Source organism: Macrobrachium nipponense, chromosome 18, assembly GCF_015104395.2.
Source record: "Macrobrachium nipponense isolate FS-2020 chromosome 18, ASM1510439v2, whole genome shotgun sequence".
Taxonomy (NCBI): domain Eukaryota; kingdom Metazoa; phylum Arthropoda; class Malacostraca; order Decapoda; family Palaemonidae; genus Macrobrachium; species Macrobrachium nipponense.
This window is the reverse complement of record NC_087211.1, coordinates 29,694,971-29,708,155: the sequence shown is the minus strand read 5'-3', so window position 1 is coordinate 29,708,155 and position 13,185 is coordinate 29,694,971. Positions and strand designations below refer to the sequence as shown.

At 40.2% G+C, this 13,185-nt stretch overlaps 1 protein-coding gene across 2 annotated transcripts in view; it reads right to left on the bottom strand.

The window, feature by feature from the left end:
- The window catches only part of LOC135196946 (uncharacterized), a 124,793-nt gene that overhangs the window by 40,634 nt on the left and 70,974 nt on the right, over positions 1-13,185 (bottom strand). For both annotated transcript variants that reach the window (XM_064223793.1, XM_064223792.1), the window contains one exon: positions 5,964-7,174. In XM_064223793.1, the coding sequence (XP_064079863.1) occupies positions 5,964-7,174 (1,211 nt within the window). The remainder of the gene's footprint in view (positions 1-5,963; positions 7,175-13,185) is intronic.

Here is a 13,185-nt window from a genome sequence, read left to right as displayed (position 1 = left end):
CAAAAATATACGAAAAGTGCCAATCACGCGAGCCTTATTTCAAACATTTAAAAAAATCCAGAGCTACACGTTCGAGTTTTCTAATATGTGTATGTGTGTGTGTGTGTGTGAAGGATTTGTGAAAACTGCCAAGAAAAGGAAGGGAGGAGGGGGGGGGGGGGGGTTTGTGTTTACACAGGCGTGAGCTGAAGTTCGTAGCATGACAAGCAAAGCAGGCCGTCGAGACTGGTGGTGGCTGACAGAGCCTGGCCCCCTTACCCGGCCCATAAGCTTTCACTAGCCACAGGATCTTCAACTATTTCGGATAGTAAATGGCCCTTCGTGAGGATGGCCGCTGTCATGCTTAAACAAGTATAGTCACATAGGTTACTATGAGAGAAGTTCTTTTGCAAAAGCAACGTCGAGAACTTTTCTTACCCACTGCAATTCACCAAATCACGGCCATGTCCAAAACTACGGTCCCGATTAAACACTACACTTGCCAAGCTTTCATTATGCTGTGCTGCATTTTTCTTACAGGCGTAAGATCTATTCCTCCAGTGTGGCTGCTAGATTATTTCAAACGCGCGCGCGCTCTCTCACTCTCTCTCATTATATATTATATATATATATTATTATATATATATATATATATATATATATATACATATATATACATATATATATAGTATATATATATAATATATATATATATGTATATCAAATGTATATATATTATATTTATATATATACATCGTACATACATACATACATATATATATATATATATATATATATATAATATATATATATATATATATATATATATATATATATATATATATATATATATATATAGGTTCCGGCTTCAAAGAAAAAGCACAAGTCACTGCTAAATTCATACTTTTACTGCTGAATCTTGGAAGAAACCAGTGCAAAAATGCAAATGATTCATTTTCTACTCCTACTCAACAGCTCCTCCTCAGCAGTGAGTCGAAACCGGACATTCAATGAGCCATTCAGAAGCATCTCTTAGTTTCCGTGCGATTAGACCCCTTCCTGTCTAATACCTCTTTCATCTGTTGCACCCAACACTCTCGAGATCTTCCCCTCCTCCTATCCTCTAACTCCCTACCAGAAATCAACCTTTCATTTTTTCCACATGACCAAGCCATCTTCAAACACTGATCCTGTATCTCCACGCTCCTCACCCTATTAATGCTTTTTACACCAAACATATAATATAAGGCAAATGGCTTACATCAACACTGTCAACCTTGTTTCCGGTCATCAAGATTCAACTTCCATATTGCACTTTCATAGAATAGAATTTGACCTCTACACACACTCAGAGATTCTTCCAAACCTTTTGGGCGACCTTCTTTACTTCACACATTTTGTGACGCACCTTCTCTCACAATTACTGCATTCATCCATCAAATCTATAAGCCTGAATATCTGTCCAAATCAGCTCTCTCCATTTCTACAACATCCTATTCACATTCATTGCTCCACCTTCCTGGTTCTGCCCTCGTCGCCTTACTCTTGCTCACATGTTTCTGCAGTTCTTCTCTACTATCCACTAACAGTATTGCATTATCTTGGACATTTTCTTATCCGACAACTTTGTCCGATCTTTCTCTACCCTCTCACATCATCACTCTAGTCAGACAGACACTATTATGGAGGCATTGCACACCTTGTTTCGGGCCCAATTTTACAATGAACCAGACGCTATCGCGTCAGCATATTCTAACAAGGGTTTCACTTCCACCTTTAAAACTTTTAATAGCTCTCAACAACTCATATTCTACACCGTACATTCTCATCGCAGTCTACCACTTCTGTCATATACTTTTTCCTTTACTTTCGAACTTCTCACAAAAATTGTTTTATATCAGTCACTTTATCCATCCTCTTCCTTTTCTATATCCACATCGTCTTCCCGATTAAACCACGAGTCGTCCTACTTTTCAATAGATAAACTACTATAAAGATACCTTCCCTGGTATACAAATGCGCTATGTCTCTCTCCTTTTTACACTCACCTTTACATTATGTTATTGCTATGCCTCTGGTTCATTTCCCCTCATCCAGAAAGTTTATATACACATTCACTATCACCACCCGGGGGATCTCGCTTGTCATCCCTTAATCTAACGGAGTCTTTCCATTCCTCTCCTCAGTCTGCTGAATGACCTCCCATCCTCAACAATCGCTTTCTCAGACTCCTCCTCACCCCTTCCTTTTCTTCCTTTTGCGCGTCATTCGGCTCTGCCTCTCATCTCTCTCTCCACCTCACAAATATTCCATCGACCCATGAATGCACAAGCACACATCATGACAGAATCCCTCCGTTTGCATCTTTATTTTGAAGTCCATATTTTCTGTCACATTTTATCTTTCTGTTTATCTTTCCGGCAGAACAACTCGTTCTTCCTCAAGTTGTCACTCACCGTTCACCACCTGTTCGTTGTCACAGGGCTTCTTCCTTTCTTCTCTCTCCGCTCCCGACCAGACCCACCCTCCCTCCTACTGACCTATTGTTGATCCCTTCAGTCCTGTAACCGAACCTCCGTTTCTTTCTTTTTCTTCTATTACTCTACCTCTCATTTACTAAGCCCGCCACTTATTCTTCTTATTGTTTTTATCCCCTCTTCCCGTCATTCTCTACCCAGAACTCTTCCAACTGCCCCTATTATTCCATCGTGGAATCTTAAGACAATCAACATACCTTCATATCTTTAAACGTTTAACGCTAACCCAGAATGCATCCGTTTCCTCTTTTCCAGACACCAATACATCCACCAGCTTACTCTATCTCATCTCCACTGAAATATCTCATTTCCTCTTCCAAAGAAACTTATGCCTTTCTTTAAGAGGTCATCTATGTCCAACAATCCAACCCTTCCACAAACAGTAGTCCACTTAGTTCTCTCTCTCCAGTCCCACGTACTCCATAACACCATACCTAATCATTTCATGTCTTTCATTGTCACGTACCACAAGAATCCTTCCTATTCATCTCCCTTTCTCCCCTTTCAGTGATAACTTTCAAAAACATTTTCTCGTTCTCCTTATTCTTTCATCGTAGTCTTAATTCACCCAAACTTCTCTCTCCCTTTCTTTTCTCATTCATTCGCACATCAACTATTGTTCATCGGACACAAACAGTCTCCCAAGCAGAGATCGATGACCTCCCAGGGCAAGAATGACCTAATGAGGCCGCACTTTTTATCAAACAAAGTCAAGCTCGGAGCATAAATGCACTAAAAAGTAAAAAAAAATTTTTTCGAGACAACAGGATTTTCTTATAATTAATCATGTCTACAAAAATAAAAGCGTGGGCGCCAAACATGGAAGGAAATGCTACAAGAAAAAAAAAAAAATAAGTCCTTTCCTTGTAGCATTTCCTTCCATGTTTGGCGGTCATGCTTTGATTTTTGTAGACAGGATTAATTGTAAGAAAATCCTGGTGTCTCAAAAAATTACTTTTTTTTTCTTTAGTACATTTTAATGACGACGTATCTTAAAATAAATTTTATACATTATTTTATTTCATACTTTTTGGTTTTGACAAAAACTGTAACAGATTTATGACTATAGAAAACGAAATTAAATGTGATATCATGTCGAGCCAAAGAAGGTGTGAAAAATCCATAGTGCTATTAGTATTCTACTGAATCAAAGAAGGTATGAAAAATCCAAACAGATATTAATTTCATACAAATCCTGAGATACAGGGAGAAGTCACTGTAGGTCACTAGAGGTCACTGCAGACACACTGATTATTTAAGGTTGTACTGTCACCAGTCTTGAGTAACCATACAAAATTCCAAGTCCATCAGACAAAGGCAACAGGTCGAAAACTGAGTGACAAGTTTTGACCTAAACACAGGCAAACACAAAAGACAAGTTAAATAAAATCTTGTTAAAAAAAATGCACTAAAAAGTAAAAAACTATTTTTTGTGACGCCAGGATTTTCTCACAGTTAATCAATGTCACAAAAATATAAGGATGCGCACCAAACAATCATGTCCTTCGATGCAGCATTTCCTTCCGTGCTTGGCGTTGGCGTCGGCGTCCACACTTCTATTTTGGTAGAAATGATTACTTGTAAGGAAATCCTGGTGTCTCAAAATATAATTTTTTTACTTTTTAGTGCATTTCAATAAAAGCCTGTTTGAATTAAAAAAAAAAGTTGTATTTTACACTTTAGTTTTGACAGAAATTGTAACCAATGTTATGACTGTAGCGAACGAAAATGAAATCCTGTTGAACCAAAGAAGGTTTGTGAAATCCCCAGTCATTAACTTATCCTACCGAGTCAAAGGAGGTATGAAAATCCGTGGTTTCATACACACCCTGAGTTACTGAAAGAGGTCACTGCTAACCTACTGATCATTTAAGGTTGTATTGTCACCGGAATTCAGAATCCAAGCAAAGTTTCGACCCAAATAGACAGTCACACACAGAAGTCAGATTAAATAAAAGCACGTCAAAAAACAAGCAAATCGTCATCCCTTCATTGTAGACTGAAACCAAAATCTTCAACTTGCATGAACAAGAGACAGTTAAAACCACATGCACTTATTATGTATCAGTTCTAGCGTTTTCCTATGTAGGTTTTGCCGCCATGCAATCCACCTGAGATGAGACGCGACTCTTGTCTGTCCGCCTCAACTCTGGATTTCAACTGCCATCTGTTTTCTAAAATGCCTTTGGTTTGCGGAGTGCTTAGGCATCAGTTCCAGAGCTCAAGAATTACCGAAATTTGGCTGCATCTTCATCGTTGTCCATTATAAAAGTAAATAACTTTTTGTATAGTTATATGAGCTGTCATACGAGCCCTCGGTTACACTACTGAATAAATTATTAATTATATATTATACATAAAGTATATAATATATACATATCTACACACATATACTATTAATATAAATATAAATTCACACATACACGTATATATATATATATATATATATATATATATATGATATATATATATATATATATATATCTCACCTGTAGTTTACATAGTATTTAGTTAGGTCATAACGTACCTCCCAGATCTGAACTAGATTCACCTTCAGATGCAGTGAATATCGTATTGCAGGAGAAGCAGATTATGTGGTACTCCTCGGAACATATTATTTGCTTGTTATATAGCACTCGGCCATGTTTCCATTGCCAATATATATATATATATATATATATATATATATATATATAGATATATAATTATATATATACACACACACACACACACATATATATATATATATATATATATATATATATAGTTATTATATATATAATGGCAATGGAAACATGGCCGAGTGCTATATAACAAGCAAATAATATGTTCCGAAGCGTACCACATAATCTGCTTCTCCTGCAATACGATATTCACAGCATCTAAAGGTGAATCTAGTTCATATCTGGCAGGTACGATATGACCTAAATAAATACTAAGTAAATTACAGGTGATACATACAACAACAAAAAACTGTGGGCGGGTTCTAACCCCATCTTTGGAAACGACAAAAATAACAAAAAGCGAATGGCAATCAATAAAAACCTATGCTACGAAAATAATTCATACAGACAAAGAGGCTTCAACTGAAACAGCCACCTCACGGCAGCTGAGACTCATTTGTAAAAATTGAAGCAATTACTAAGTGCCCAAAGAAAGTCCTCAATGAACCGACTTGGTTTGTCAACTTTCTCTCGTCGGGTTAAGCGACGAAGCAAGACACTCTCCATTTAGTCAAAATAACAATAGTCACTGAGACCGATAAATATTGGGAAAGATTTAAACCTTCATTAATGGAACTTGACTGTTAGAGGACGCAGAGAGAGAGAGAGAGAGAGAGAGAGAGAGAGAGAGAGAGAGAGAGAGAGAGAGAGAGAGAGAGAGAGAGAGAGAGAGATTAGAAAAAAAAAATACATTGAATAAAAACCAAATACGACATCTACTTACCATTTTGAAGCTTATTCTCTTCTGCAGCCTGGCCATTTGGAAATATTGTCTTGACGAATATGCCCATACTGCCCTTTGGAGAGTCACGACCCCCAACGATGGAGAACCCTAAGGATTTCCTCCCCCGGCCTTTTTCGAATGTGACCGTCTGTACAGACATGGATAAACTCTTGGGCCGTCGAGGCAGAGTCGAACTGAGACCTCTGGGTTCCGACTTGGAAGGAGTTGGCAGCTTTATCGTTCCCGGAGGACACGAGAATCTCTGAGTCACTTCGGGGTATTTTCCTTGATGATAAGGAGACTTCTTACATGGAGATGACGGACTCGACATCGTCTCGATCAACACCTGCTTCTGAGGTGTCGACAGGAGACGAGGTAACACGGAGTGCTTCCAGAAGCCCTTGTCCTGCAGGCCTTCAGGCTCAACACGGATCGACTTGGGTTTATGAATACTATCACTGTAGCAGACTTGATCACTACACAACCGAACGTCACTCGTCGATGAGAATCTCACATCGAGCGAGGAAGAGTATTTAGCCTCGCCGTTCACGTACCGCGGAACATTGTTTGTCTTGTTGCACAAATACTCACTGTAAAGGCTGCCATCCCTGTACTCTGCAGCAGCAGCAGCAGCAGCAGCAGCAGCAGCAGCAGTTGGCGGCGGAAATATAGCAAAGGGATCTGTTCCTGCGGGGGCTAGCGATTGATTGATTGCAGGGACTGTCACGGACACGGATCCCGACACAGACACCTTTGCCCCTGAAGGGTCGTATCCCGGGAGATATGACTGGAGAGGAGGCAGTATGCAGGAATAATCCCCATACTCGTCATAATCAGAGTAAGATCCCCTTTGGCGAGGATGACCGCCGCGCTCCGAATACCGCGTTACGGGGTCACCCTTGACCCCGTCCCCGAGCATGCCCGCAGAACTGAAAAGCTCACTCCTGAAAGTCCTGTCGGTGCTAAGGAGTTCGCCGCATGCTTCGCTGAGCCTGTGGGCAGCTTCGGCTTCGGTGGTCTTGTCTATTTGGGGCGGGTGGTAGGCGCTGTTATATTCCTTGTGGTGGTGAATGTCCACATCTCGGGCGATGACGATGTCGACTTCCTTCGGGGTGCTCCGCAGGATGTGGCGAGCCTCGTCTAGGGTCACTCCTCTCAGCCGTCTCCCATTCACATTGATGATTTCGTCTCCCACTCGAAACCGCCCGTCCCTGCAACATAGAATATCAGAACAATCAGTAAAAAAAAAAAAAAAAAAAAAAAAAAAAAAAAAAAAAAAAAAAAAAAAAAAAAAAAAAAAAAAAAAAAAAAAAAAAAAAAAAAAGGAGGGGATGAGGGGGCAAACTGATCAAGTTGAGGTACAAATCCGACTGGCTGCAACTACACTGGCATTATTAATCCATTTTCAAAACAAGTAAAGGGGGCAAATAAGTCAACAAGAAGCATCCATAAAGAAAGTCGAAATTCCCCTGCAATCAGGTGTGGAAAAGGAAGTGCCTCATTACGGATCATTTCCGTCATTGTTGGTTGCACTGAGTTTGTAATCGTGGCCTGGATGTGTCTCTTCTCTGCTGGAAGGAGGGAGGCGTGTGGACACGACACTCGACGACAAAAGCACAGATTCTATTGCCTGCTCTTCAGTTCAAAATGATGAACAGACCACTAAACAGGCGAGTTCTTCACCCTCATTCTGGTTTCTAGCGTTTTTCATTAACGAATACAAGTCAGAACTGTTTATGAACCAAGTGGATTGAACTTGCACAGGACAAAACGAAAGCAACGACAAAACATAAGAGAAAATTGTCACAACTTGCACATAAATATGCAAATAAATGAACAACAAACATAGGATAGCCAGTGCACAATAATATTGATCAAGATTAACTTCACAACGCAAAGAAGTGCTCAAGCTCCTATATCAAAACGGAGAAGATGCTTTGAACTGAACATATTCTTCCTGTGACGCCAATAATAATAATAAAAAAAAACTCTTGCATGTAGTTACGCATTTCTTCGAATATGACTTTTACGCATGCTTATGAATGCAGAAAATTCACTACCGATGCGAAGGCCAACGAAAACGACTAACGCGATCAGATTCGATATAAACTTTAGAATAAAGAGACGAGGGAATTCCTACGAATCCGAGTATTTGTAACGAGCCAACACGAGAGCATTTTAGAAGAGCTTCTGAATAAATTCCGACAGCTCGCGAAAGTAAAGGGAGAGGAAAAGTAGACGACGAAACCTGCCAACACTCATTTCCTTTCTTATTCAATCTCATTGATACATCATACGTCACAAAATGTCGCCGGGAGAAGTAAACAGGGGGCTATCAGAATAAGATCACACAGTGTTCTGCCATCCTCAGTGAGTGGGAGGAGGAGGAGGAGGAGGAGGAAGAGCAGCAGAAACCAAATGAACAGGCAAGGCAGGCAGGCAGCAGGGACCTACTGCGAACGAGCAGCGCCCGGAGGAGGACATGTTACCAGGTCTCAAGGTCGACCGACTTCTCCGCCATCCTGGAGCCAACAAACTGAAAGTTCCAAGATTTAATTAGAGTAGCACTACTCTTCAGCCTGCTAGGGCAGTCGTCAACTGCTCCCTCCTGCTGCTCCTCTACTTCTCCATTCGCTTTTCTAAGGAGCTATATGACCCAAAATGAGCGGTGGCCGCAAAAGAGTAGCAAAGAAGCTGTATCTAACTGCGTTCAATATTGCTTCCTATAATTTTTAAAAAATGATGTCAAAATTGAAATTTATTGTTTAGACCTGCAAGCGACCGCAAGAGAGAGAGAGAGAGAGAGAGAGAGAGAGAGAGAGAGAGAGAGAGAGAGAGTACGGATGAATGCTTTCACTTGTGTGTGGAGGAGCAGAGGGAAGATGAACTCAGGGCCTTCTTCTTCCCTTGACAGAGCGCATGATTGCGAGGATTTTGAAGGAGAAACTACTGATCACTCACGCCTGTCATTTTACTTCTCTCCTTCTCTCATTCCCAACGAAGCTCTGACCCACAAAAACGCAAGTAACCACTAGGTCCTTTGATTTGCATTCGCAGTTTTGGTCCAGGGTATTACACTGGATTTGGAAGGAAACGCGTCCCTCGTCGTCCGGTTCGGTGATCATTCAAATTAGCTCCCCATTAAGTTTGTTAGATGCAAGGACCTTTAAATATACGCTGGGAATATATTGAAAGGATCTTGGTTACATGAATACGCTACTGCTGTGCTACGATGGCACGGGGAGAGAGAGAGAGAGAGAGAGAGAGAGAGAGAGAGAGAGAGAGAGAGAGAGAGAGAGAGAGAATGTGGATCACGGGATCACCACCGGAATTCGGTCATACTTCTTCCAAGACTTTTTTTTCTTTTTTTTCCGCTGACTCTTATGTCTGTTGTTCATTTCCAAGCTTATTTTTGTGTAAGTTGCGTCCAATTTTTCTTACATTTTTTCGAGCATGAATTGCAGAGTTTATGTGGGCAGCATCTCCAAACATTATGACCTCTTTGCGAGCGCCAGTGCAGCCAAACCTTCGGCGAAATGGAATAAAGACAATCGATTCTCGATGCTGAACTTAAACTGGTAATAGCTATGTGCATGAACTTCAGTTTTTCACAGAGAAAAACCTGAAGAACTATGTTACAGTTAGTGTAAAGCGTGACGGCGTTTGGAATGAGTTTGAAATGAAGATTGATGGCGAGCATTTACATACACTGAAACCGTAACATCTCAGGAGGCGCAAATATCAGTATCCAAATAACTGACCTACAGTACCTCGTGTATACTGTATTTAGAATCGAACGATTGTCAATTCAAGCTGAAAACTTAATGGAAGCCATCTGTGGCCACAAGATTAGTTTGTCACTCCGTGGCTATTGCCTTTCAAGAACCATCATTCGTGTTCAACTGCAAGAAGACGAGATCTTGCAATCCGTTCATATAAATTATACGAAATCCTGACTGATCATCAAGTGTCAAAACTTGCTTCCTACAACAAAGATTCCGGCTGTGTTGTCGATTGTTTGACAGCATCATTTTGTCCGTCCATCCAAGGGCGTAAACCTAAGCAATCCATTCCTCATACTGTTCGTGATTTTTGACAGAACAGATCGTGAGCACAACTGATAGTGTATGTTAACAAATCCCGATATACGTAAAAACCTAGTTACAAGTTGACTGCCATTTTTATCGCAATAGAACGCATTCACGGCGATTTAAAATACAGAATGTGATTCGAAGAAGGCAGCTTCATCAAAGACACCAAATATTTACCACACATTAGCTTTCAATTCCCATACTGTGACAACCTCCTCGCTTTCTTATGAACTCACATTCACCTCGTACTTGCTGAATAATAATGAATCAAGGCTTTACTTCTAACAAAGGTACCTATTCTTTAATCTATTAGTCTTACAATCCCATTGAGGAACTCACTGGACAACTACTATGCTAAAAAGCCTTGGGGAAATATGTGGTAAAGACGTCGCGAAATATTTTCAACATGTTTGTGACGTGTATTGTCCAAAATCCGCCCATCAAAAGAACACTCCCAGGGCAACTAATCCCATCTGCACATGCTGAGACTGTAAACAGAATAAAATATAGAATTTAGGCATAAGGCCAAAAGCTGGGACCTAAGAGGTTATTCAGCGCTGAAGGCGAAATTGACGGTAAGAAGGTCTGAAAAGTGTAGCGTGGGGGAACCTCGCAGCAGCACTATGTATGTATGTATGGAGCAATTGTCATCGAGGGTGGAAAGTCAGATGGAAGGAAGAATATGAACGGAGGTTCAGTAAAAGGCAGGAAAAAGGTAGCAGATAGCGGTGGAAGGGACACTGCAAAGACCCTTCAGTAATGCCTACAGGTCACCACGTGAGGTGCACTGACGGCGGAAACCTCCTCGACAACTATTGTTAGAATTAAAAGAAGACTTAGTGCAGACGCAAAGACAAGGCTCTAAACCAGCCATAAATCAAATGAAATGCATCGAATACTACAGAAATAAATCACATGACTGCTGATCTTAGGTAGAATAAAATCAAGATGAAATTAGTATACACATTCCCACATTACGAAATCACAGGAACTTAATCACTTCACAACAATATGAGGAAAGACGCAGTAACCAGATTTAAATTTAATCCTATTAATATCACTGATCTTAATATCATCATCCGTTTTAGGCAGCAAATCTACCAAGATAATGTTTAAACTTATTCCTGAAGAGAGAGAGAGAGAGAGAGAGAGAGAGAGAGAGAGATGAGAGAGACGAGAGACGAGAGAGAGAGAGAGAGAGAGAGAGAGAGAGAGAGAGAGAGAGAAACTGGATGCAATAAGAACTTTCTGATACGTGACCGAGAAGGCAGTCTGACGGAAATCCTTCGAAAAGAAATAAAAGTTGAAAGGCTTTCTCTTTCACCGGCCCACAAAATACCAGCAATTGAACCATTATAGGGCGGAAATTATATTTACAACGATTTTAATGACGTCTTTAAACGGAACAAGTTGAGAAACTTCTGGGTCGCAGAATAAACGCGAGAACTTCTCCAACTCGTGCAGGACCCAGCGGCAAATTTCCCTCATTCAACGGTTAAAATACTACTAATAGCTCCATGCATTCATAATGACTGGGTGGGTCTTTTCTACAGCGTGCCCCGTGAATCTTCTCACGAGGGATTCATTTTTTCCACTCATATTTTACCGAATACTCTCGACAGCATCACCACAGCGCATATCAGAATGGAGGGGCGCTCAACAAGAAAAGTTCCTTCTTGGTTTTGGGGCCAAGGAGTACACACATACGACAACTGGGCGACTCCAGTCTCAACTTGGCCGATGAATCACTTTGTTGGGGTTGGAAAGAAAAACGTGAGAGGAGACATTCTTAGTAGGAGATTAGGTCTCTGGTGTTCGCGATGATATTTTAACAGAGAACGTTAGTCACTAACTGGGAAAGTAGTCAGTTTGTTTCTTTGTTTGTATGGTGTTTTTACGTTGCGTGGAACCAGTGGTTATTCAGCAACGGGAACAGTGGCTTTACGTGACTTCCAAACCACGTCGAGAGTAAGCTTCTATCACCAGAAATACACATCTCTAACACCTCAGTGGAACGCCCAAGAATCAAACTCGCGGCCATCGAGGTGACAGGCAAAGACCATACCAACCACGCCACTGAGGCGCCTGGGGGAAAAGTAGTCTGAAAGTATTGCGGAAGAAAGTTTAATGAGAATGTCAGCAAAGTGACTTTGGAAATAATGGAATTGAGCATAGAACGCTCAAATTCAAGTGATAAATTGTAGTGTACATATATAAAGGCAAGAGCCACAAAATAAAGTCAAACAATGGAGTACTGCTGCAAGGCCTTTCGACTCTCGTCCTTTACTAGGCAGACTGATATAAATATGAAAGTGAGTTTACAAAGAAAGCTCACATAAATGACAGAGAGAGATTATAGAGGAAAATATCTACCTGGAATCCAACACACCTGAAGAATTAGTGGACGTACCCAAAACAGGGGCACAATTTAAGAGGTTTACAAAACATTAAGTCCAACCGCTCGGAAGTAGGGCAAGACAATTAAAATATTATACAGGGCAGTGACTGACAAACCGGCCCCACCCCCCCACCCCCCCAAAAAAATAATACAAGTATAAAAGTACAATTCAATCAATTTCCCTTTCGTATACAAACTTTTTTCGCAAAGTAAACATTTTCACAAAAAATATATTAAGCATACAGATATAGGTACTATTAAGTCAGAGATTATATCTTTATGGTAATTCTTAAACATTTTACTTATACAAGGGTCCAAATAATACAAGCTAAGGTTAAAATTACATTTAGAAGTAAGTTATACAATGACAGATTCTAAAAGATTTTGTGAAAAGAGGTCCTTTGATCTTGCAATTACTGAATTGCCAGTCTAATTTATCCTGAAGGAGTTTTCACTTTAATGAATGAAAATTTCATTGGATGTTTTGTCCAGTTTTGACAGAATACTTTTGCTGTTTAATTCTTACTTCTAAATCCTTGCTAGATTGGCTGATATAAAAAGAGGGACAGTCCTCACATGTTGTTGCTTTCCTTCAGGCCATTTTTTATCATCACTCCTTTTAGTGAGTTATTATAGGAGAATACAAGGTTGCTTAAAATATTTTAACAATAATCTATTGTTTTAGGAATCACTAAAATAAGGCAAGCTAAGAATGTTCGTAGAAGCTTTCTTT